General features: G+C 42.7%; 1 protein-coding gene across 3 annotated transcripts in view; it reads left to right on the top strand.

Annotated features, from left to right (window-relative positions):
* DCX (doublecortin) overlaps positions 1 to 27054 on the top strand; it is a 78376-nt gene that overhangs the window by 33046 nt on the left and 18276 nt on the right. For 2 of the 3 annotated variants that reach the window (XM_015626271.2, XM_015626272.3), the window contains 2 exons: positions 20765 to 20867; positions 24334 to 24456. In XM_015626271.2, the coding sequence (XP_015481757.1) occupies positions 20765 to 20867; positions 24334 to 24456 (226 nt within the window). Of the gene's footprint in view, positions 1 to 20764; positions 20868 to 24333; positions 24472 to 27054 lie in introns of all 3 variants that reach the window. The other variant, XM_015626268.2, reaches the window with a different exon arrangement.

Genomic DNA, 27054 nt, shown 5'->3' with positions numbered 1-27054 from the left:
TTACCTCCTGGGCAGTTGTTATAATAATTCTTCTTGCTTTCTATCCTTCTCTTTCTCCCTAGAATAAGAAAGAATATGGATATTTTAGTATAAAGGTTATCCAAGCCATGGGGCTTGGATGCTTTGGGGTTTTTTTGGTATCTTTACAGGAGAAAAAAAATAGTGCAGGAAATTTTAAGTGATGTACTAAGTTAATGCAAACTAGTCTTGTTTATTTTCCTGATGTAATGGAATAAAAAAGAAAGCAGTGGAAAGAGAGCCAAGTCATTTTCTTGCAGTCTGCAGGAGGGAAGTTCAGTGCATCTGGAAGGCAGCAGTGTGGAGACAGAGTATTTGTAATTGAACTGGCACATGGCAAAAGAAATGTTGTGGCAAATCTACATCAAAATAAGGGTGGTGTCAAATTGGGCTCAAATTCAGTAATCACAGGTGCCAAATGGATGAATTTAGGTTCAAAGTTTAGAATTGTTGTGATTGCTGTGGTTATTCTGGGTTCCTTTTTCAGACGGTCCCAGCAGGCGGCATGAAAGATTAAAAATTGTAATGTAAGGACACTGATAGGGAAAGACACTTTCTCCTGCAGGAATTCAGAGTAGGAAGTTCAGGGAATATTGATGAAATGGAGAAGTGCTTGTAATTCAGTTCAATATAGGACACTCTTTAAGTTTTCCAGCCCTCAAAAGATGAGTGGTAACTTTGGTAACTTGCATAAGTGGATTTATGCCTCAACAAAACAGGATTACTTTGGTTGAGCACACCTTTTAATTTGGGGGGGGAAAAGAGCACCTTCCAAAGCCAGCAATTAGTCAAGCATAAGAACACTCCAGGCTCCTCATGCTTGATTAAATTATTCAAGGGTGAGTCAGACCAAAATCCAGGGAGATCAAGAACACTTGGAAAATAAAGAGATTTGCTGTTGGACGTGGGAGGTGATGCTGTGTCCTCGGGAAGGACATTGCAGCTCAGGTGTGTCACAAATGGAGCCCATAAATCTCATTTTGTGGGTAAGAGGTGTCACACTGGTCCTAAAAGCAGCCAAGACCCCTTCCCTCACTGATCCCTTTTTATCTGACACCCTCAGCCCTCTTGGCCGGTCCAGGTCACCCAGCAGGTGCCACAGCAGAGAGGTTTCAGCATTCCCCTTGTCCCTTGCCCAGCTCACTGATCCTTTCCACACCTCTCTCACTTCCCCACTAATGGAGCTTGGTTCCCTACAGTCCTTGAAAGGTTTATTTCTATTTTTCCTTGTCAATTAACCGGGCTCCCAACTGCCTTGTGCTGAACTGCTGCACTGTGTGCACTCCATACCTGTTCAAAATTGCTCTTCCTGGACAAAGCACGTAGGCAAATTTCATTTATCAAAGTAAGGACTTAGGGGAGAGCACAATTAATCTCCACTTATCCCTGGAGGACCTCCAGGTGGAAATGAGGCCTGTAGGTGTGAGCAGCTGAAATAACTTGATTTTTTTTCACAGCTCTAAAATGAGGAAAGAATTCTTTGTGGGGGAGGTGTGCATGGAGAGTACAGGATGAAAGGAGAAGGCAACAAACAGGCTGGTGACCTGAGGCTTGGGATCATCACTTGCCCCATGTGTAGAAGAGCCTCTTTATCATTAATCTGACACAGGGAACAGAATGATTTGACAGAGCAGGAGAAGGGAATTAGCTAAAATCGAGTCAGCAGTGCTTTTCCAGCATCCTTTGCAAACACTGAAGCTTGCTGTTGAGTAGAAGATGCTTTTCAAGCTGTTTTGCTGCTTAGATAAATAGCCTCACCTGCTCCTGAAACAGAGAAATTAAGAATTAGGGACCATTTATAAAGAAATGCCTTGACTAGAAGAAGGGGCTACAAAACCCATGTGAAATGATGACTGCTCCCATAAGAGCAGGAAGAGAATAAAGACTGCAAGATGAGATAAAGAGCAAGAGTGTGTAAACAAAATGCAAAGTTAAATGCACCATAGGATGAAGGGGTTCACTGGATTCTTTTGGACCCCTGAGCCAGAAGAAATGGAAAGAGGGAGGGTCAAAAAAACCTGAAATGCACAAGAAGACAAGGTGAAAAGTTCAGGTGAAGGAAAATTGCTGATTTCAGCCCCAAAGATGCCCAGATGAGCACCAGAGTGACCAACAAGGAGCAGTGTGCAGCTGCAAATAGGCGTGGAACTGATTTTAATATGGAGACAAGCAGAGTTAGAAAATAAATATGTATTAAGTGTACTGTGTAACCCTAGTTTGTAAAGAGTAAAAAAGAAAAAACAAGTCTCCAAAGTGTGCATGCTTTCAGAAGAGATATCCTCCATGCACCTCAGCACTGAGTAAATTCATCCTTGCTCTCATAACTACTCTGTGAGTTATTTTTTCTATCCACATATCACTCCTGGAGCAGCTGGAAGCACAGGGAGTGTCCTGCCACTGCTGGTCCAGTCTCCTGGCTGCAGGAAAGGAATCCTGCCCTCCACCAGGCTGCTGCTCACTGAGCCACTGCCTGTCACCTGCAGGGGTGGCACTGGTGTCTGCATTGTCAGGACCCATCTCTGGGGCTTGGCTGGTGTCAGTGCTCCTTGGTGCTGTGACTGGGGACAAGCTGGGTTATGTCACCTCCAGTGAGGGAGGAGAATGACTGAATTCAGCTAAATTCAGCCAGTTTAGTGCCTGTGCTTTATTGGCCAAAGAGCAAACTTTGGAGCCCGCCCAGGCGAGATTCTGGCTGGAGCCATGGAAGGGATCTGGAGCTGTTCTCTGTGTGCTTGTCTCAGGGAACAGGTTTTGTGTCTGTGATACCCTGTCCCAGGGGACTCCTGTGGCCATCTGCTGCTGGCTCTCAGTATGCTAATCCAGCCCTTTGGAACCTGCCAGTCTGGGCTTTGTTTTCTGCTCTTCTGCCCAGAGAACATCAAGAGGGGGAAAAAAACCCTACAAGGCTGTGTTTGCCAAAACACAATTTTCCTTCTCTTTTTCTTTCTGTTATAGATACATATTATATTATTGGCTTTTCACAAATATTGAAATGAAAGTTGTATGTATGGGGTTAGAAAACTTCGTTATGTTGATATGGTTCCTTCTATTTCTGTTATTGATGAAACTTAGAAACAGTGGTATAATATACATATATGTTGAGCTATGGCATAGTATAAAAGCAAAAACTATTTTTGTTTGTATAACCCAAAGACTGAAAAAGATGGTTAGAGACCCCCTCTATTCTTAGATTATCTCATCCAGATGAAGACAGCAGTGACCAGAGCTCTGGGGGAGGAATTTATTACATTTCTGTTATCAGGAAATTCGGTGGAGCCAAGAAGATTGATTAATTGGGAAGGGGACGAGTTAAAAACTAAAGAAACATCCAAAACTTAAGAAGAAAGTTTGAATCACATATGAGAATTTATGGATATGTAGTAGGGTTCTGTTTTTAAGGGACAATCCTTTGTCAGTAAGGTGAATGCAGAGACACCCGGCCGTATCTGTAAACTTTATTTTTATCTCCTAATTGTCTTTCTATTAAAATTTTAAATTCTATAAAAAATATGTGAACCTCATTTTTCACATTTCCCTGCTCCTCTGTTACCAAATCAGAGTATTGACTTGGATTTTCAAAACTGCAGATAATTTGGGACATGAGTTCCTGAGAGCTTCTCATACCTCGAGCGCTGAGGCACCAGCAAAGAGGGAGCTCTGAGGGCTTCCCAAATCCAACACCTTAGGGGTAACTAAACCTTGAAGACCCTCATGTGAAAATCGAGGTTCATTTGCTGAATAAATTATAAAAGGTTTTATATAAACAAAAAGACAATTAGGAGATGAAGATAATAAAGCAAAGGGTTCAAACGGGCGGGTGCCCTGGTGCACTGCCAGGAACACACCTGATGTCTTTGGAACACTCCTTTTAGCCCATTCTGGGGTTTTAATGCAGATTTGTGTTTTTTCCAAGAAGTATTTTGCATGGCTGTGCCCTGAATCCACCTTTTTAGAGCATGGGTATTAAAGATTTTATTTCCCTTTATCACATTTTTATTTGGGCTGGGGTTCCTCCTTCTGCAGGCGGTCAGTGTCGACAGCAGCCTGGGCTCCATCATCTGTTTCCTGGAGTTTATCTGGCTTTGCACAGACAGGACATTGCCCTAAAGTCCAAAATTCTTCTTCACCTATGCCTAAAACTTGCTAGCAGGAGAAAAACAAAAAGACATAGCAAAAAAAAAAAATATATATATATAAATATATTCATCTTAATACTTGTGAAAGCCAATATCACAATATGGATTTATAACACTCACATTTGGACACTGCCTTCCCAGTGGCCTGAAACACATTGAAAAAAAAATGTCAGTGCTGCTGCTCACCCTTGTATTTCCCTGGGCTTGGTTGGGTGTTCACAAAGACAGTAATTACATTTATACATCTCTCTTTATATATATATATATACACACATATATGCATGTGTACATGTATGTTTTTTTAATTAGTTTCTGTAAATCTGCCCTGAAGTGTGTTGGGAAGGGGATGCATTTTGTACTGCTATAAATAAATATATATGAAATTTGTTTATTCGATTTCTCTTAGGGAAACAGCCTAAAATGCATGTGTTAAATTCGAGTCCAAAAACACATATGGCATTTGATTAAAAAGACATAACTCTGCAAGTGTATTGATATAAATTATTTTAATACATTCATGGAGCTTTATTCAAATGCTCCAAGTTGTAACATGGGTCATTAAAGCCACTAGTGATTTCTGTAGACAGGAATCTATTTCCTTATAGGAACTAATTTGATGTAGGACCTTCAACAGCCACTTTGACATTTTGTCCTTGAGGATGTGATGGTGAAACCATGTCCTCATTTCCTCTGGGATATTGTAAAATATTATATTGTGTGTTCTTTCAAGATGTGAAATCATCTTTGTGTACTTGCACATAAGGATATAAATATACAGAAAATATATAAACATAAGCACACAGAATATAATATATATTATTTATATATAAAATATATAAACATAAGCTCTGCAATCCTGACCTTTTATGCATTTTCAGGTGGCTCTTTATAGGGTTAGCTTGGGCTGTGGAATGAACTGAATCATCTGACTGTGCTCTACATCCTTGCTGAGCTCTTAAAAGCTGGGAGACTTCTTTGGTGGGTCAAATAACATGTTAGAAATAATATACTGGATAAATATTCATGGTTTCCATTGCCTGATTTTGCAGAAAATCAGTGATTTTTGCAGAAAATCAGTGATTTTTGCAGTAAACAGTGGTGCACTGCAATGGCCATCCACAAGCCAGCCTCTTAACTCAGAAATAAAAAAAAAAAAGAAATAATAATATTAAAAAAAAAAAAGATGGTGAGCACTGGTTTATCTTTTGTGCAAATATGCATTTTCCTTAGTATTTTACCAAATAAAAATCTGTATTTCTATGAATAGAACTTTCTCCAATCAGGATAACTGTGGGTGAAAGTAAAAATTCCAAGATCTGGTTTATCTGGGTAGAGCAGCCATGGATGTTGGATCTAAAAAGCAGGAATGGCCTGAGTGGAGCTGGGAATAGGATCCTTCTTGTAGTGGTAAAAAACATGGGCTGAGAAAGCCAGGGAGGGAGAACCAAACTGGAAGCAATACACAGGGAAAATAGGAAAGCTCATTCCCTCCTTGGGACAAGAGGGAATCACACCAGTCACAAACAACAAGGCTACATGCAATCATGGGTTATTAGGCACCATTGCAAAAGCAAAATGCTGGAGGAATTGGTACAAAAAGTGCAATAAAATATGCATCAACATGATGAAATATGTATTGGAATGAATACTAAGTGGGATGAGCATTATTCTCAGCTGAGTGGTGGGTTAGTGGCTGGACTCAGTGATCTTAAGGCTCTTTCTCAGCATAAACCATTCCGAGATTCTTTCTTGTGAGGCAAATCAGACAGGCTGTAACTTGTGCTGGAGATTTTTTATGTTTCTTACTGCACAAAACACTCCTTCTCTACCATGAGACTGTGCTTTAAAGGGGGATTTAGCAGCTCCTGATTTCCCCCTCACAAGGAGGGCAGGCAGGGGCTGTCCCAGCCTCCTGGGGCAGGACAATGTGCTGATGCAGGCTCCAAGCCACAGGGCTGTGCTGGAGGTGAAGTGTCACTGTGTGCCCACAGTGAGAGCTGTTTTTGTGACAGTCTTTGCAGAAGGAAGGGAGAGTTGAAATATTTTCTGTAACTCGTTCCCGTTCCAACACATGGAGAGAAAGGAGGCAAACCCCGAAAGGGGAAGCCCTGGGCTGAGTTCTGCCCTGCCTTATGTCATCTTCAATTTTCCTGAAGACATTAGGGCATGATGGAGACAAGGCATTGCAATTCTGGCACTGGAATGCAACTGAGGTCTCCTATCACCAACTCTTCACAGTGATGTTAAGGCTTGCAAAGGTCTCCAGTCACCGTGGAAGGACACAGAGCTCTGAGTACATCTCCACCAAACAAGGGACACCCCAAGGCTCCTGTGGTTGTGTTTCTTAGTAGCTGTTTATGGGTTTGGCCATAATCCTATTGTAACTATTACTATTAATCATATTCCTATCATATTCCTGTAAAGCACCAGGGAAGGTTTTCCTGAACAGATTAGTCACTAATGAATTTGTAATCTGGCTTTGATCACTCATTCCTTTTGAATGCTGGTAGGTGGAGTTTACATGCCAAGATTTTCTGAATAATGAAGATGCTGCCTCTAAGGACCCTTTGGAATTAATTTTTTTCAAATTTGGATCTAATATGTAAGCTGGGCTCCCATAGTTGTCAAGAAGAAGGGACTCCAGCAAATGACACAGATCTGGAGGTTTCCACATGCTCCTACTGAAATAAAAAGCAACATTCCCTCTTCTCCTGCAGAAAGCTGGAGCAGACAGGTAGGAGAACCTGAAATCATAAGGGCAGACAGGGTGTTATCAGAGGAGTTTGAGCAAATAGCTCTTGAAAGGTTCAATCTCTGATCCTTCCACACCATGGGTTCAGCACTGAGCCCTTTTGCAGTGTCAGCAGCGCCTGACATCAAATATCCAGTCAATAATTATGGTCAGCTTTGACACAGCAAAGTATAAATCTCATGTCTGGCGAGGCCTAAGTGTCAGAATACAGTCTGCACAGTAGCCAAAGGCGGTGCAAATTGTAATTAAAAGCATTTCATTTGAGTTAATCTTCATTAGAAACATAATTATGTCGGCACACAAATTGCTTCAATGTAATTGTCACAGTTGTAAATACCTAGTTCTGTTAACCAGCTTTTCTTCAGGATAAACTGGCTGGAGATTATCAACTGTTTTAGAGCAAAAACCCATTAGTGTGTCTGTGGCACGTGTGTGAGTGTGGGATTAGAGCAAACTCAGCACCTTTGTCCCTGCAGAGTGGGACCAACTCACACATCCCCCAGGGCTCCAAATAATCCACTGTGCAGAGATGACAGGATGCTGTCTCGGAAGTTCATTAATTTATTAAAATGTGGTTGTAGAGAAGCAGAACAAATGGCCCTCCCCCAAAAAACTTTGCTTTCCAAGGGATGTTTTATCTGCAATGGCACTGGTTTCAGCCTTGTCCCTGTCTTGCAGGCTTGAGTATAGGGGAAAAGTCCACTTTCCATGAAGTTTTCCTTTTCTATTCTGATTATCCATGAAATCTGTATGTGGATCTGCTGTCCTGATGCCCACAGCAGAACTGCAGGATTTAGGAGCTGTGTTCCATCAGGAATGTTCCTCTGCTGGAGACAGGCTGAGCTCTGCTGCTGCTCAACCAACACATTTCTGGAATTCTTTCCCTCAGGTCCTCGACTGCCATGGGGATTTGGGTCTGATCCCTCTTGAATTCAGCAGGGAATTTGTGTGGTCAGAATCACATCTGCTCCAGAGGAGTGCAGAACATAACACACGTGGGGTTCTGCTGAGGGCAGCCTGACCTGAATCCAAAGAAGTTTGAGAGTGCAAGATTTATCTTAGGAAAGGAACAATTCAGCCTTCTCCACTGCCTCAGGAAACAATGCTGTGAATGCATGTAAGAAATCAAATAGCACTTGGGAGATGAGTAGAAATAATCTTGTAATTGGACTTGAATGCTTGAAATGGATGTCCCAACAACAGTTTGAAAGTAGAGGGAGCTTTTAACTCTTGTCAGTGCCCTTCCCAAATAATCTGCACTGTTACTGCTAATTGGCATAAATCTTGCTCGTAATACCCATAGCAGAGATTTGCACAGAATCCATTGCTAATCCTATAAACTGGTGAGTTTGATAAAGTGGGTTGCTCTGGGCATTGCTAATTTTATTTTCATGCTTTCACTTGCTATCAGTCATTAACCCCCAAACAGCAGGCTGGGCTGTGTACACAAACAAGAGAGCAACATCATCTTATTAAGGGCTGTAACTGTGAGTGGGAAATTACAACAGAATGAATATATATACAGTTCAAATTGGATGCCTTTTCTTGTGTGTTGCTGTGATGCTACCTGCTGAAAAAAAAAAAAAAACAAAAAAAACCCCCAAAACAAAACCAAGTTCTCATCAGCACATTCAAAATTAAATCTAGTACAAGGATATTTTACATTGAATGGCTTTATTTTTCACATATACCCAAGGCAGCACAACAGGTGATACAGCTGCTCTTTGTGTCCCATTATTTGTTTCAGAGTACCTGTGTCACATTGGTCAAATTCTGCCCCACACACAGCTCCAGGAGCAGCTCTCAAGCCTTGATTTCATGTCCAGAGCTCAGACCTACTCCTGATTCTGTCTGGGTGTGGTTTTGGGTAAACCCAAAACTCCCTCAGGTTCTGGGGCATCCCTCATCAGCATTAGAGGAGCTGCAAAGGAGTGAATAAAAGCACCCCAGGGCTCTTCAGAGATGTCCCTTTAATGCAGAATTGGAGTCAATGACTGTAGCACAGTGGCAGACCTTACAAAAGTGCTGCTTTATTTCTAATTCAATATAGGTGAGTTGAAATAGGATTAAACGGGCACCTTAAATGGGATTACAAAGGCAAAGGCTCAGGTCATAAGATCAGACTTCCCACATTTCCATTTGCATCCTGAAGAGAAGAAAAAAAATCTGTTCTGGAAAAGCCTGGAAACTTTTTCTGCCACTCACTGGCCTAAATTTTACATGCAGTAGCCAGAATAGCACTCTTTTGTTATGAGCCAGTGTGTTACTGTGATATAATGCTTCTTCTATGACCACCTGATGGTCCTTAAATAAATACATATTTATACAGTCTGGGTTTGCTCCCAGTGGAGGAGATCTGGGTGCAAAACAGCATTTCACTGAGTAACCAGGAGAGCTTGGTTTGCACACAATGGCCTGGAGAGCTTCCCCTGCTCTCCCAGGGGCTCCTGCTCTTGGCAAGAGCCCCACCCCAGACATGTTGTGGGTGCCTAAGATGGAATTTCTGTGGTCAGAACCCAGCTGAATCAAACTGTGACTTAATCAAACACACCCAGGGACAATGGGTGCATCTACGGGACCAGATCAGATAACCAGGGGAATGGGACAGCAGAGTTCTCAGTAAAAATTGAAATATAAACCAGATGGGATAAGTGAATTTAATACTTGCCTTGGTGTTACAAAGAAGTGAAAAGGAGTTGCAAAGACAATGCACCATTCATTATCTAAGGCTGATTTCCTAGGCAGCCAGTATTTTTCTTTTGTCTAAGAAGTCTGCCTTGGAACTAAAACAAGACAATAGTGTAGATTATGTATTCTCTGGAGGAAAGAAACAAAATATTTAGCCTGGACTACAAAGGGAGAAGAGTGTCAGGTTTTTAAAATTACTTTGGCATGTTTGAGTTCAAGACAGCAGAAGCAAAATGCTTGTTTAGCTGCTGTAGTGTGCACGTATCATGGCTGAGTTGATGTTCCAGGAATTGACTGCAGCAGCATGTTAATTGTCAGGACACCATTCCCTAATTCTTTTTTTAAGGATGCTCGTGTGTTGCCTTATTTGGTTACAGATGTTTCACTGCCTGGGCACACAGGGGGAAATAAGAGAAAGTTGTTTTAGCACAGTGACATTTTAGTGAACTCCAGCACAGTATTCTAGATGGAAATACATATTATGAGCATGATTTCTTTAGAGGGACCAAGGAAAGCACAACACTGGTTTTGTTACAATTGCCTCTCTCCACTTATCCCTGCTATCCCAAGCTTCAGAAATTCTGTGTTTCTGCAGTTCTTGAGCCCAAATGGAATTGCAGACATTCAGTGTTCTCTTAAAAAAGCTCAGCCCTGGCTGTCTGTGCTGGATGTTCACGAGAGTGCTGCAGCAAATGGAGAGCACACCACTGAGGGGAGGGAGATTGCCACGGGACAGGCTGAGATTGCTGGATTACCTGTCAGAAATGATCTGGGTCTGAGATGAAAGAGCAAGGCTGCAAAGGGAGGCCGCAAAACATTTCAGGGGGAAAAACTAAAAATACAAAGTTTCCGAAGTGCTGTCAGTATAATTGGTGAGAAAAGCCCGATGGATGCTCTGTGGAATTCTCCAGTAGATTTGCACCAAATGTGTCAGTGTGGCTTTGGCCCTTCTATTTACATTTCTGTTCATGGCTGGATCCTCATTCTCTGTGCAATGTCTACATATCATTTTATGTATGAGCAGCATTCCCATCGTGAGCAGACGACAAACCTCGTTTCTTTTTTGGCCTCCACAATAAAATTAAATCCTGAAACAAAAAAAAAAAAACCCACAATGACAAACCAACCAAACAAACCACCTGCATCTTTTAATGGACATTATTAATGTGTCAGCTTTGCTGAATCTAACAAAGGGTTATTTAACATCCTTTTATTTAACTGTAGTTGCAAAGTTACTGATCACAGTCAAAAAGAGATGCTTTGACCCAGGGCTGGTGGGGGCATGACTGAGATCAGAAACTGATTCAAAACCTGCCAAGGAACAAGAAACTCTTTTCTGCAGAGGTGAGGCTCAACAGGAAGGGTCAGGGAAGGAGAGAATCTACAATATCCACCCCCAGAACGGTGAAGGCCACTGTGAGATGCTCCCTGTGTTCATTTCTGCCTCTCCCCAGAGCGCCAGGGGGAATGGGCAGCTCATTCCTGTGGCAGGAGAGGGAAGCACTGTGTGGCAGGTGCCAGGCTGGTGCCTGTCACACCAGCAGAAAGGATCCATTTATCATGGAAGTGACACTCAGTCTCCAGGGGTGAGGGCAGGGGAAGAGCCAGAGAGCGAAGGATCACCAAAGAGCCGATGAATTCACGCAGCAGCGGATGGAGGAGTTAAAAACCCTGATGCATCATTTCCGTGGTTCAAACAAGCAAAGCAACACCCAATTATCCCTTGGAGTGCAGGAAGGGAATGTCAGGGTGTGCAGCCATCTGTGAGCTCCTGCAGTCACCTCTGCACCGTTCCAGAGGTGGAATGTGCTGCTTCCTAGAGATTGGCAAAATAACAGATACATTTCTCTTTCTAAGTCTCTGGCCACCTCCTGTTTCCATCATATATCTCTTGGGGGAATCTCATAGCAATTAGTTTCTAATTGCTTCAGTAGTCTACAAGTGATTTGATGAGAAATGCCACGCAAATGTAATGGCTCTTGCATGTTTCACAGGAGCAGAAATTAATTGCATCATCATTTTAAAAGCTCATGTTCTTCCCATTCTCCCTTTCTTCCATCACATAATATTTTATATAGCAGAAGAGAAAGGTCAAATATGAAAAAGTCATATTTTTGTTTCTCTAATCAGGTGCTCTTCTGCCACTGCTCGGTGGCACAGATCCACCCTGATGTGCTCTGTGTTTATTGCTGTGCTGTAATTCGAGTGCTTACTCCCCAAACCAGTGTGAACCCTGTAATGCCTCTCCCAGGTGCTGTTGAGTTGGGCTGGGAAGGTTTTAACCTCCTGCCTTCTGGAATCCCTCCAGTAAATCAACTGCATCTTGGGATCATCTCCAAATGAAATTTGCTCGCCACGCAGCAGCAAGGAGACGTGATGGGAGTGTAAAACAGGACAATTTTTCACTGCAGAAATACTTGAACTCACTCCAGACAATTATGCAGCCTGCCATTTTACACATCATCTATTTCACTATTCCTGCATCAATTACTCCATTAATGTTGCTGCACACTAAGCTAGAACCTGTCACTGGACCTGCAGACGTGGAAGGGATGAAATTCACTGCAAAAAAAAGGCAGAAAAAGGTTTTTTCATGTGAAAGGCTTTGGGACATCCATTTCAGCAGCCTCTCTACATGTGCTATACAAAGTATTTTTATCTCCCAGCCTGCTTAACACTGTTAATTTCTACCCTAATATGGTTTAGCTCAGGATATAATGCTGAATTTTCCACTACTCTGTTTGCTGTCAGCTGAGTTGAAAAGACCTGTTAATTAGAGAGATAGAAAAAAAAATAATAGCTTTATTCAAAGATTAACAGAAATTAGGGTGAAAACAAAACTCTTCTGGTAAGGAGGGGATATGCTTTCAGTGTAAATTCAGGATATCTCCCAAAACACAAAGAACAGGTTCAGAATTATAATTAAAGAAGAAAATTTAGCTCCCTGGAAGAACAGCTTGATAACAATTGTTACTTTCCTTTAGATTTCACGTAGCATCTGTTACAATTTAATTTTTGAAGGCCACCATTTTTAATTCCCATTAATCTCCAGAATTAACAGGGTGATAAAGATCCTGGCAAACACTGAAATTTAACAAGTCAAAATGCCTCTAGGAGCCTTTACAGAATATTTAAGGAATTGAGCAACAGCACTGATGCTTTGAGCGAAATGAAATGCAAAGCCAGTGTTAATTAGACACAGACTAATGTAATTCGAGAATTTGGCTGACTTGTACCCATAGGCTGTAAATGAATTTATACTGCTGGAGGATGGGACAAACCTCATCAGGTTTGGGGATATGTTAGGAAGAGTTACTTAGAGGTCAAATATTTCACACTGGTGTCTTTTTTTCCATGAAGTTGATAGCAGGAAGTAAAAATATCAACTCCTCAACATGTACCTCGGTGGGGAAGTGTAAAATCCTAATTTTACAGGTGTACAAAAGAGGGGGGCAAACCCTGAACCTGTGGCCAGGCCCCCTCATACCCCAAAGGACTGGGGCCTGTGTCTTCCCTGGGCTGGGGAGCCCAAAAACATTTGCCAAAGTGCCAAATAAGATGGAGGGAAAGCATTTTATCCTGTTCCTTCCCTGATTTATTGTGTTTTGATGGGTTTTTTTATTTTTTATTGCCCACTTTTGACAAGAAGGTTACGTAGGCCAAACAAGGCCAGGCCGCTGTGTCTTTTAAAGTGAGATTTGTGAGTTTTTTGTGATTTACTCAATCCTAATCAGCATATTCAGTGCCAAGGAGGATGGGGATGTCCCTTACAAAGTGTGTCAGTGTGCTGCTGTGCCAGGAGAGACACAGCCAGTGCAAAATCTGCTCCTTCAAAGGAGTGCTGGCGCCTGACGTGAACTGAAATGTCCCCAAGCTCTCCTGATGCACTGATAAAAACAGCAAGTCTCACACTCATTCTTCCCCAGCACTTATTTTGGAAGGAAGTCACTGATGTCAGCAGGACAACCTCAAATAACTCCATTTCTCAGAGAGGCTGCCTCAGTGAGTAAAACACATCCACGTGTTACAGGGAAGCTCAGTCATATTGAATGTAATTTCCTTTGTCTCTCTGGGTGACTACCGAAGACAAAAGTTTCTCTTTACACCACATCACAGAGGATGTAGGAACAAATAGAGCTGTTTTGTGTAATCTCCATTTTCCCAGAACTTTATTTGTGCTGGGATGCTGCCCTCTCCTTCCATGGCAGCAGTTAGGAAGAAGGGGTGGCTTAAAATATTTATATTAAATATTTTTAAATTCTATTATATTAAATATTTTAAAATATTTAATATATTTATTTATGTATATATATTATATATAATTATATTTTTAAATATTTAATATATATATATATTTTTAAATATTTAAAATATTTACCTCTGCAAATGGAAATGCATGAATACATCAGTTTTGTCCCAGATCACTCCATCCTGGCACAGTGTGTTGTGTTTGTGTTGTAAGCAGGGTGAGGATCTACTTCCCAAAATCTCCTCATTCAAGAGAGCTCTGCACAAAGCTGAACAGCCTTTCCCTTTTATGAAACTGTGCACAGCAGGATCAGCATCAGCTGACAGATTTTAGGAGGGTTTTTTTGAGTTTTAAGTCCCATTAATGGGTATTCCAGCCTCACCTTTACAGGTCCTTCCTTTCAAGACTCCCATTTCAATTAGTCTTGCTTGACCTTGGCCATGTAATTGTGCTACTTCCAAAGTCTCCGCTGCTCTTGTCATCCAAAAGTACAGTTTCCTCTCAAGAGTGATGAGGGGATGCTGATTAGGATTCTGTTTTCTGAATTCCTAAGTGCTACCTGTTCTGGGGCTATTTGTGCAGGCAATCTCTCCTTTCAAAGTCAATCTGTCACCCAGAATTCCTCGTTTTATGGTTTTCTGACTGGAGAAATGGTAATGTTTTATATATGGGTTTGGATGGCTGTGCTCTTTGTTCCCCCAAACTTCACAGCACATTTATCCTCGGAGTAATACCCTCATGAATGCAAGAGCAAGCCTTTCTTCTGGTTAAAAAGAATCAACAGCCTGAATATCTGTTTCATAGTCTCCTCCATATGTATAGGGAATGGGGATAACAAACTAACCTCTCTCCCAGAGGCTAATTGGATTTCACACAGTTTGGAAGCACCACTAATTCATCAGATATATTAAAATTCAGCTTTAACATTCCTACTGGGTAGCTTGGCTATTGACCTCCCTCCCTCCTGCTTTTTGTTCCATTCTGTTTCAAACTTGCCCATTTCCAGCACTTAAATAAACAGGCACCGTGTGCTGCAGCCCCTTGAGAGCAGCATTTCTTCATGCATGAAGTCTTTACAAGCTGCTGTGGACATACATGCATGAATATTCCTTATTCCACTTAAATAAGCATCACAAATACTTATCCTAGACATAATGAATATTGGTCAGGAGCTGGTGTCCCTGCTCTGGGTTAGTTGCCTCATGAAGTGGGCATAAGCACTCATGATCAACCTGCTGGAGTTTTACAGCATAATTAAGAGGATCTGCATTTTTCAGCAACAAAAAGGTGTAAAGATTCCTTCTGGCATCAAAGAAAACATTAGATCATCTTGACTGGCCCAAAACTTTCTCTTCTGTAGGTGAGAAAGGAAGAAAAAAAAAACCTCTACAGGAGAGTGGAATTCGACTGTTTCAATCAGATTGTGTAGGTAGGGCCTGAATGGTCTCTGTGAATGCAAGAAAAAGTTGAGATCTTTGAATAATGCATGAAGGAGTGGAAAAATCTCTGCATGTTCCTATTGAGAGAAACCCAGATGGCAGAGGTGACTTTTGCTGCCCTTCATGGTGCCTCACAGGAGTCAGGGGACAGCGTGGCCGTGGTCTGGCTGGGTCTCCACGTGGATTTTTGGTGGCCCAGGGGGGCAGAGATGGAAGAACAGGTGACAGAGGCCCCTTCCCTCACTGCTGGGTAGCTCAGAGAAGGGCTCCCCAAAGTGCAATTAAAATATTTGTGTGCCACGGGCTGGGCATGCAGGAGTGCCCTGGGCCCACTTTGGAATGTTAATTATTTGTGGTTTTCCTGCTCTTCTTTTTATTGCTTATCAATTTTAAGCAGATATATTTTTTCAGGAAAGCAGATAAGTAATTCTCTTTCTGTGAATGCAAATGTGGAATCTGTTGGGTGTGTGTGTGTGTGTGTGTGTGTGCATACTTTAAAGAAATAATTGAATCCAAACATCTCTTATTTTTAAATGCAGGAAACCAGAATCTAATAAAATGTAAATCAATTCAGTGTCTGCTTTGGGCTTGCAGTCTTCAGACTGTTAAAAAGAAAAATGTATTAAGTGCTGTGCATTCCAATACCAACATCTTTATTTTCCATTGCATTCCCTTAACCCTTCAGTCTTTTGAAATCCTTTTGTGGGTGTGTGAAGAGCTTACTACCCATGTTCATCAATTCCCATTTTCCTTCTGCATCTTTCTGTGGGTGTTTGGTTTCTGTGCTGTGCTTTGCTGAATGCAGACACCCAAGTCACACATCAGGAAGCAAAATTTCCTTTGTGATTTAGGATTTTGGCTCCTCAGACCTGAAACAAACAGGCCACTGCCAACCTGACTTGGAGTACAAGCTGATGGAGTATAAATAAATCCCTGAGATTGTTGGTGTGAGTTAAAACAGAGTTTAAAGAGGTTTTAGTGACATTTTCAGCTCAGTTAACTCTTGCTGCCTGTCTGGCTGCTGCTCTGACTTGCTCAGATTAGTGCTGAGAGAGAAAGGACAGGAGCAGGCATCTAAAACACATTAATTGTATTTATCTGATGATTGGATGTGTTCAATTTTACAGCACTTGTCAAAGCAGCCTAGAAAAGAAGAGTGTGTCTTAGCTCTGGTCTTACAGAGCTGTGTGTATCACATGCAATTGTCTCCTGTGGCCTTTTGGGCCCTCTTTTGGCTTTTTTTCTGTGGACATTTGTCCCCATTTTCTGACATTTGGAAGCCTACAAGCTGAAAAACTGTGGTGATTTAAAGAAAGCAAGTGGAGATCTGTTTTCTTCAAACATAACCATGAGATTTGCAGAAACTTGGGGGCTTTGAAGTTACTTCTGTACTGCCATCACTGTTCTGCTGCCTAAATCCCTAAATGGGAGGGATATTGCAGAGCGTGGTTTACAAAATCATGATGACCGAGGGAGAGAGCTAAAAATAAGCAGATTTTCTGACTGAAAAACACACTTCTCTGAAGGGTGAAGGGGACAGTTCAGTTCAGCCTCTGTCACTGCTGTGCCCCTGTTTGTGACAGTCAGGGGGCAAAAGGAGCTGGGGAAATGCCAAACCTTCAGAGCACCCCAGGCTCTGCACTGCTGGCTGAAATCTTCAAACTTTTTATTTCTAATTCTTTTTAATTGTTTTACTTATTAATAATTTCTATTTCTAAATACTGCTGCTGCCTCCTGGAGGAAGGTGGGAACAGCCAGTTACTCCTGCTGTGCCAGTGTAGATCCTGTGTTTTCACTGCCCCATTTCCAGGTGAACTCAGAATTTCTGAGGCATTTCAGCAAACTGTGAGCTTGCATCCAGGGATGTGTGTGAGGCAAGCTCCATTTTGTCAAAATCCTGAAAAATGCTTAGTTCTACAAGTGCTGTATTAAAATGAAGCAGGGGCTCAGCAGCTCTCCCAGGGCTGCAGCTTTTCCTTTCAGCAATTAAAATTGCTGCAGCAGACACTGATGGACTGTCACTGCAGAAATCCCAGCTAGATTGTCCTCTCAGGGAAGCTTTTTCTCATATTAGCAGAGAAGGATTTAATTCAACAAGGAAAACCTAAGGAATTGCAAACTAATCTCTACAACCTTCCATTTCTTCCATAAGATATATTATAAAGGTTTTTAAAGATCAGACCTTGGCACAAAGGAAAATGCTGCCATCAGATCTATTAGAAATAACGACTTTGTAAGAAATAAATTTGTGTCTCATCGACTGGAGTGTGAAGATATGATTTCCTTCCTTGGAATTGCTGAAGCTACAGGAATTGGAGAGCAAACATTTCATTCAGTATGATCCTTTCCCAAGTCAATATTATCCTTTCAATCCTGAATTTCAAATTAAATATTACCCTCCCTTAAACAAAGGCATGCTTGGAAATCAATGCTATTTATCTTGTCTACTGTAGTTATTTACATGAGTTTAAATTTTGTTATAGATGAAAAATGCTTGTAGATTGAAAACTGCAGGAAGACAAAATCTTCCTGTTTTGCTGTTCCTGGTGTCATTGCTGAGGGTACATGACAACAGCCACCAACAAAATCACCATTTTCAAGTGGCAGCATTGGTCCTTGCACTATCTGGCTACTATTGGGCTTTGTCTTGTGCTTTAATAAATTTATAACTAAATGCAAAACACAGCATTTAAAAAAAAACAAAAAAACAAACTACTTTCAGGCTATCATCTGGGTTAAATTTTTTGTTGATATGAACCTTCTTTCAGGGTTGTTGTTTGTTTTTTGTTCATGGTGTTCCAGGTGAATTAATAGATATAATTAGAGTGGTAGATCAGAGTAAGCTAAAGCAGAAAATATTCTTTCCAAAAGTCCACACTGCTTGGGGGGACACTATCCTGGTGGATTTCTTTTTTCCATCCACCCCTCAGACAAGCTGGCTCTGGTGCTCTCAGATCCAAAAGAAAGTTTTCCCAAAGAAAGTTTCCTCCAGTGACTTCCTGTGTTTCAGGGACTCAGAGCAATGATCAAGGACTGGAGTTGAATAAACAAAAGGTAAACAGAAAATACCACACACGTGGTGAACATAAGCAACAGAGCTACGGCCCCAGAGTACAGGACCCCAGGTATTTTCTGAATTTTGCAGTGTTTTGCACTGTTTAAGGAGAGTGGGGTTGGGTTTTGGCTGCTCTTTCTGTTGTGGTGAGCTCTTAGTAATGGAAGTTACAACAGGAAACCAAAAAGGAACAAATAAAGCAAATACAGAAGGGATTGTTTCCTGAATATTCAGTTTAGCAAGCAGATGATCTAATTCTCTACCAGCCTCCAGTGCTCAGCCAGGTGTTCATAACTATAAAATGCACATAAAAACTGCTCTCTGGAGGGACAGGAATGCAGAAAAGTGAATTGCAAGCATCCCTGTTTGAAATGCAGTCAGGTTCCTCTCCTTGGACACGCTGGGACTTCTCCATCGTGTTTGAACTCTTGGATCTGAAGATTTTCTTGATTGCCTGCACTTTCTTTTGCTTGGGGTGGTTGTGGGCAGTCAAGGATGAAATCCACTCTTGGACTTCTGACCTGGAGACAACAAAAGAATCTGTGGGTTCTTTCTGATTTCATGTAAAAGGCTGGGAAATTTTTGAAGCCTTGTGATCCAGCTTTAGATCACAGATTGAACTGCACAGTGGAGCAGAGCAACCCACAGGTCTTTTCAGTGGCACAAGTGTAGTGTTTAGCATTCAGATGGGAACTGGTGTGTTGAGCCAAACCCAATTATTTGCAAATGAATCCGTGCCACACGTCCTCAGGGGGCAGGCTGTAATACCAAGTGCTGGTTTGAAATGTCATCTTTTCTTTGGGAGAATTCTCTACAGATGAAGTTAGCTACTTTCAATCTAATTTTAGGCAGGCAGAAATAGGAATTCACCGGAGTTAGCAGAGAAAATTCTAACTCTGCTCAAAGCCACGGCAGATTTCAGCCTGCTCCATTTTGAAAGTCATGACAATGTGAAAAACAGGCTTTTCACTAAGGTTTGGCATCGTAACCAGTGCTGGCACTCACAGGCAGTGCTTTAATTATACATTATCCTAACCAGTGTGAAATACTGAGCCTTATTAAGATAGCCAAAAGCCTTCTTTAGAGCTGATTTATTAGAGCTTGAAATTAACTTTTCACAGTCCAGCTCCAAGAGATCGGTAGATAGAGAAATTCAGCTCTGCCTCCAGTGAGTTCCCCGTGGTTATCTCCAGTGCTCTCCCCAGTCCCTCCCAGTGCCCAGCCGTGGTAAAACACTGGTCAGCAGCAGCTCTCAGCCTTTTACCTCCATTACAAACACCAGTGCTGACCCTGGGCTGGCTTGGAATGCTTTCCTGGAAAACTGGGACTTGGGGAAGCCACCGTGGGCTCTGCTGGGTGCTTGGATGTGTGGCTGCCCCAGGCTGGCTCTGCTGGAGCTGTTCCATGCTGGGGTGATTGCAGATGAGCATTTTTGCTGCTTCTGACACCATCTTTGGTCAGTCTGGGATGTCAGGATATTGTTAGGAATTGTTAAAGCAAGTCCATTATCTGTAGAGAGTTGCAGATCTCTGCCAGCTGAAAATGGGGAGGAGCTCCCAGCCTGACGGGATTTTAAATTTTTCTCCCAGCAACCTGAATGCATTTTCACATTTCCAAACTCCCAGGTATCAGTTCTCTGATTAAATCCGTGGATCTGGGGCTCCCACTTCTTGTGCTTTGTTTCTGTTTGATTCTGCAAGGCAGAGTTTGGAGCTCCAGGTCCTGCAAGATAAAACTTGCTCCTGTTGAGGATGGCAAAAATGAGGAGCAAGGCACTCAGTGAGGGAGAGGCTGGCACAACACCAGCAGTAAATCTGGATTTAAATGGTGCTGGGCTGGGAAAGTTGTCCTGCAATACCTTGGGTCTCTCCATCCATCGCACAGATAAACGTTTTGGCTTTGAATTTGTCACCAGGATTGCTCAGGAGGAGTCCCATCTCTCCATCTGCGCTTACACCCAGTGATTCCTCGAGGTTTGGGGCTCTGTAGGTACCAAGAGAGCTCCCAGCAGAGGCAGTGGTGTCACAGCCCTGCCAGTGTGGCACGGGGGGCACCTCTGTTCTTATTTTAGCAGCAGCTGTGTCATTCCTTGGGGTGACTGATGCATCCTGTCAGCTGGGTGGGAAATGCCAAGGGAGCAGGGGAGTTCTCTGGGGTTTTTATCTCTGCTTTGGTTGTTTGTTTATTTTTTAATGACTCTGTTGGGCTTGACTTGCCCCAGGAAGTTATGAGATGGGCAGCAGCACATTAACTAATTAATTAATTAATTAATAATAGATTAAAAAACATGAATGGAAAGCAGGAGCACATTAAGGTGGGGATGGGGGGAGCAGCAGAGGCAGAGCCCCCTTCTGCCTCAGCAAAAGCTGAGCCTCATCAGAACGTTGCCAATTAAAAATAAAATGAATGACTTTGCTCTCTCTGTAGGTGACCTGTCTCCACGATTTCTTTGGGGATGATGATGTGTTTATCGCCTGTGGTCCAGAAAAATTCCGCTATGCACAGGATGACTTTTCCCTGGATGAAAGCGGTAACATCAAACACACTCTGTGGTTTTATTTCGTTTCCATTCCCTTGCTCCTATCTGATAATAATGCTGCATGCTTTTGTTCTGGTTTTTAAGACCTAGTACATGGAATTTAACATCCTTTTGTGATACTTATCCAGTCAGCAGTATTATAATCAGGCAAATACTGACTGAGGTAGCCCGAGTCAGAATAAATTAATTCCTAACAGCATTTTGACATTTACTGCAAAATCTGGGAGTGTTTATACTTTCAGTTTTCTCCAGTCACAGTCAGATAGATGCATTTTTCTTGAGAACTGATCCTCCTTATGTAGACACATGCATATTAAAAATGGAAACAAGCAACAGTTGAAAAAAATAAATTCACATTTCCACTTCCTGCTTCCACCGATTCAAAAAGCAGGGCAATAATTCCCTTTTTGGAGGCATGAGTGGGACAGCACCATTATTTTTCCTTGTTACCACTGCCAGCAAAAGTCTGTAATAATGTGAGTCTCTGTGATCAATTAAGCCACGAAATCTTTGATTTTACAGAATATACAGAGCTTGTTTATAGGACTTACCACCCACCCCACCTGGCAACTGTACCCACCTGTCTGCAGGTGCCAGTGAGTGAAACAAGAGGAAATTAATGTCATTTTAGCCATTTAAACTAAAAAAAAATGTGGTCTCCAAGCATCTAGGCTCACTTCCCAAAGCTCTGGGTGTGCTGTATAAGGAACACAAGCCCCATCCTGTCCTACACGCTGCAAACTGGCTCTGTATTGAGGACCAAAGAGGATTTCTGCAGGATGCCAGGAAGTCAAACAGCCTCCAATCTCCAAACACCATGTTTTTTATTTCTCCTTTGCAAGCCTGATTTTATTTTAGTGCTGGTACTTCTGACCTGTGTACTCCAGATGAACCCATTTGATGGTCTTGGGTAATTCAAAGGAGGTTTCCAAGGTTCAGCTGAGCCTTTGCAGGCAGAGAATAAAGCCTGTGTCAGGGCTGGGGAAGTGATCTGTAAGCTGAGCTTCACGTTGTTTTTTACCACTCAGCAGTTGAGTCAGCTCCACAGGGAGCTCCACGCTGGAAAACAGCTCGGATGCAGTCCTGGCAGAACAACTGGATGGAAAGCCCAGCTCCCTGCCTTCACTTCTGCTCACTGCTCACTTCTCCAGCTTGGATTTCTCTGGCAGAAAGGAGCCAAGTTTGCTGCTGGGAAGGCAGAGAGTAGCTCCAGAGGTATTTTCAGGGGAGCTTTGCAGCTCTCAGGAAGCAGATGAGGAACCTCAGCATGGTTTTCCCACTGCACACCCATCACCCTTCCTTCTTCCAAGGCAGATGCTGCCAGGAGAGCTGCAAATCCTGAGGTTTTGCAGATGAGTGTCACTTAATAAAATCTCCTCTGTCATGGGGAAATTCCTCTTGCCTGCTTGGATGACACACACCAGGATTGCTGGTTATTATGTTCACTCTGGCAGGACATCAGGAAACAAAAAGAAACAGCCCAAGAGAGGATTATGTCATCTTTTTCCTCCTGGCTGCCCACCACAGCTTCCACCCTCTAATCCCTGCTGCTGAGCACCTTCCAGATGACATTGCTCTGTCCCTTTTGTACCCACTGGTTTCAGCACCGTGGAAATGTCACACTCTGGTGACATTTAGAGGCCTTTTTACACCAACCTCAGCACAGCCAGGTTTCCACCTCCTGCAAAAGCTCAGGGATTGCCTCTGGTGTTCTGACACTTGCCAAGGGCTGAGCTGGAGGAATTCCTCAGAGTCAGCCTTTCTGTGCTGGAATATGCAAAGCCAGGTTTCCTTCCAAGGAATTGCTCCTCAGGGAAGAAGATAAATTTGGAAGCTCTTGCAAAGACCTAACACAAAGTGTTTTTACTTTTTAGGTTTAGGGTTGTTTTTTTTTAGTGAGTAATTCAAGTGACTAAACACAACTGCCTGACACCCTTTGAGTCCCCTCACAACATCAGTACTGCTCTTCATGTATAAAAAATTGGGGCTGTATTGGTGCTGGACCTCTACAAGCCTTTCTGTGACATCATCTGTGGGAATTCAAGGATTTTTGAAGGAAAAAACCCACAACTTTTTCTGTCCCTGATTTACAGTTTCCAAAATTGATTTAGCAGGAGACAAAACAAGCTGACTGTAGGTTTAATTCCTGCCATGCAGCATCCCTGGAGCACAAGGCCTCCTCTGCTCACATTCTTCTGCTGCATGACCCAACAGCAAAACTCTCTCTCAAACCATCCAGAAGGAGCAGAGATGGACCCTTGGCTGGCTGAGAATCAGGAAAGCCTGGGGAAAAATTTAAGGCAATTACATTTTCGTAGATACACTGATATATAATTGAATAACACATACATTTAGGTCAGACAGCTCGCTTTCGGTTGACCAATTATTTATCTACTCTGTGAAGCCTTAATTCCACTGGGGACTCTGTTCCAGGGGGTCCTCAGTGTGGAGCATGTGGGGCTGAGCTGAACTTGTCCATAAAAAACTGCCTGCATGTGGAACACGTAATTCACATCTGTAAAAATGACACATTTTTCACATCTTGGTGAGGACAAGCTGTTGGAGGAGATGAGGTGGGACCAGCTAACATTTGACAAAAAGGAAATCCCTTTTTTATTGCCTTCTTCTTAACTGGGTTAAGTTAATAACTTGAGGGGTGGAAAGTTCTTTTTCTGTTAGCTCTCAATGTAAATAAAGCCTGGTTCTGAAGATCAGGCATGCCTGAAATCCTGGGACACGTGGAGGTTTGTTAGCATTGCAGTTCCCCTCTGCAGATCATGTTTACATTTTCCACTCTTCCTGGCCTATTTATTTTTTAGGAAAGCACAGTTGGGGTTCTCATCTGCTCACTCCTTCCAGTACATAAATCTGCTGGGCTTGTTTATACAAACCTTCCTGAAAGGGACGAGTGGCCAGGACAGAGGATGTGCTTTGTAAAACCATTTTGTCTCCTTTGCTTTCTGCATCTGAGGAGCTGCAGCTTGCTGAGGACAGAAGAGGCTGATTCCAGCTGGGTGAAAGCCTCCTGGGGCAGCTGCCCCATCTGCCACTTGGACTTTATTTACATCACACCATGAGCTGTTTGCTGGCTTTCTGCACCAGCAGAAAGAGCACTCACCGTTACTGGCTCTTCATGGAAGGATTGTGGCAAATGAGCTGGATTTTCTTGGTCTGAGCGTTCCCTCACTCAGTGCTGACCATTTTCCTTGTGCTCAGGAGAGCCAAGGGAAGGGGTAGAAAATGTTTGGTACAACACAGGTGGGAGCCAGCCTAACACCTGCAGAGTCTCAGCACCTCCTCTAGAGGAGCAGAGCTCTGGAAGAGTCTCCTTTCAGAGAGAACTCTCTTCTCCCGGAGAACAATGATACCAGCTTTCCTCTTGGTGTTTTCTGCATCTCTCTGGGGACCTGCACCGAGCTGCCCATGGCCATAACCAGGTGGGTTTGTGTCTCCCCAGAGTGCCGGGTGATGAAGGGGAGCCCAGCAGGTGCCACGGGCAGCAAATCCTCCCCCACCCCTCAGAAGAGCTCGGCCAAGAGCCCCGCGCCCATGCGCCGCAGCAAGTCCCCGGCCGATTCAGGTAACCACCAAGATGGTGAGTGATTGTTTCTTGGTGTCTGGGTTTCACTGTGCTCAAGGGAAAAGCACAAACTCCCTGTGTCTGCATAGGAAACTCGGGTGTCTTTTGGAAACAAGAAGCGACGGCGGCGCTTAATAAATATTGGGAAGGAATTCCCCGGTTGGTGAAGTGCAGCTGTGGCTTGAGGTTGTCCCACACACAGTCTCACAGCCTCCTTCCCCAAAAGCATTTCAGAAGAAGTTTCTATTCCCCAGGCAGGAAATCAAGGCCCACAGTGCTCCCAGATTGTCCCTGGAGATGCAGAGTGATTTAGGGTCACCTCCTGAGGAAAGCAAATGGTGATTATTGCACAGGCCAGGAGTGGCTCCTTCCCATCATTATTTAAAGGAGACCAGACTGCAGGGCTGGTGAGGGGTTTATTGATGTGACACTGAGACACTCATTCAGTAATGGAAGAGAAGGAAAATGGGAATCCTGATTTGCTTGCACTATTTGAAATGCCTCCCTCCTTCCTCAGCAGCACCTGGGCTGGCAGCACACGTGGAGAGCTGCAGAGCTGCCAGCCCAAGGCTGGGCTGCACATTCCACTAATTCTGGTAATTGGTAGCTTTTAGAGTCATGGAGAGTTTCTGGGGTTATGATTGATCTCTCACCTGCCTGCCTGTTCTGTTCCCAAAGAGAACCAGACGTGGCCTCTCATTAAAATGGCCAAATCATCAATTAAACATGTCAGAATTCCAGGAGAGCTTCACAGCTTGAGTTCAGGTGTCCCACAGCATCAACACAGGTGATAGAAACCAGAAACTCCTTTTCACCATCGTGCTAACATGCTGCATATTGCATGGGAACGTCACACAACAGCTGACCATCACTAGAAATGGGATTATTAGATAGAAAATGGGATTATTAGATAGAAAACGGGATTGTTAGATAGAAAATGGGATTATTAGACAGAAAATTCTCTTGGCAGCAGCCAGAAGGATTTCCCCCCCAGGAAGCAGTTCATTTGTTTAGGGTGTGTGGGTGTTCTTCAGCTGCCTAAAGAGACAGTGTGAAATTGGTTTGCACATGCCAAGACTGTGTTTTTTTTTAAAAACAATTCTTTCTGTCTAAGGTGATTTTGCATTCATAAAGCTTTTCTTCAAGATTCCATTACTGGCTCTTCCCAAACTCAGGCTTGCCATCATGTAACCACTTCCACAATCCCAAATGTGTGCTAAAGCTGTGTGGGCACATTGAAGGCACGATGGGAAACGTGATGCTGATTTACAAAAACCCACAAGTAACATTCAGTGATGTGGGAGTCAGCTCAGGCATGAGCAGCTTTAAACCTTCTCCACAAGCATCAGGTGCTGATTCCCACCAGAACCAGAGTTTACTGCATGAACATAGAGTTTAATATGAAATGGCAATTATTGTGTGCCTGATTTTAACTGATTGAGTGACTCCAGGCCCAGGATGGTGACTCATCTGATGAGATTTAATGAACACACTTAGCAGAGCTTTTCAGGGGGGAGATTAAAACAACCAGAAAGGCTGAACAATAACCAGTTCCTGGAGTTAAGGTCAGTAATGAAGAGCAAATCAGGTTTCTTTAATCTGTCCAGACAAGGGTCTTTCGTGCTTTCCTGTAATTTCAGTAAAGGAAAAAAATGTCCTGCTTAATGAGAACAAAAAAGACTGAGCTCTTTCAGTACTGAAAAATAGAAGACTCTTGTTTTCTCAGGACAGAGAGAAAAAAGAATACCATTTTGTATTCTTGTATTGAATTGGTAATAAATTAAATGGATTTGCACATCTTTTAAGAATCAATATTTACATTTAGATGGGATTTTGGAGTTATCACATTCAAAAAGCAAAGAAAGCTGAATGAAGTCTGATTAATAAAAGATGATCTGACCTATTTCTTTTCCCCACAGAATCTCACCCATTTAATGCATGAAACTGTTTAAAAGCAGATTTACTTCAAATATATGTAATATTTCTGCTATGTGTTTGCTTCCCTACCCATTTGAAGCTTTTGGCTTTGTTGTCTTTCTCCCTGCTGTGGTTGTCATGTGGAAATTCATGAGAGTTTCCTTGGTTTTGTGTTGTTTCTGTTCTTTCCACTTCTTTTCTGTCTCCTTTCTGTATCCTTTTTTCCCCACAAGGTCTCCAAGGCCATTGTGATGTATCTGGGCACTGTCAGTGCAGGCTTGGAGGTAAAACTTTGGGTGAGAGGAGTCTGAACCCACCTCACAGTGAGGTGTCAGGGCCTCACTGTGAAAAGCTCAATTCCTTTAGGCAGCCAGAGCCCTTCAGCTCCCAGGATATCCCAAAAAGTGAGGCAGCAAATCCACAGAAGCAATTTAAACACTGTTTTCTTGGCACAGGGCTTTCCTCTTACCCTGCAGTCATTTAAATGAATGAATGAAAATTAAATGAATGAATGCAGAACAAAGAAGTTTCTTGCTTTAAGGAGATGGGAACACACCCCAATCCTTGTATTCCCAAGGGAAATCCTTTCTGAGATGGGAACACACCCCAATCCTTGTATTCCCAAAGGAAATCCTTTCTGAGATGGGAACACACCCCAATCCTTGTATTCCCAAGGGAAAT

The sequence above is a fragment of the Parus major genome, chromosome 4A (genome assembly GCF_001522545.3).
Source record: "Parus major isolate Abel chromosome 4A, Parus_major1.1, whole genome shotgun sequence".
NCBI lineage: Eukaryota > Metazoa > Chordata > Aves > Passeriformes > Paridae > Parus > Parus major.
Note: the sequence above shows the minus strand (reverse complement) of the source record. Positions and strands in the feature narration are given on the sequence as shown.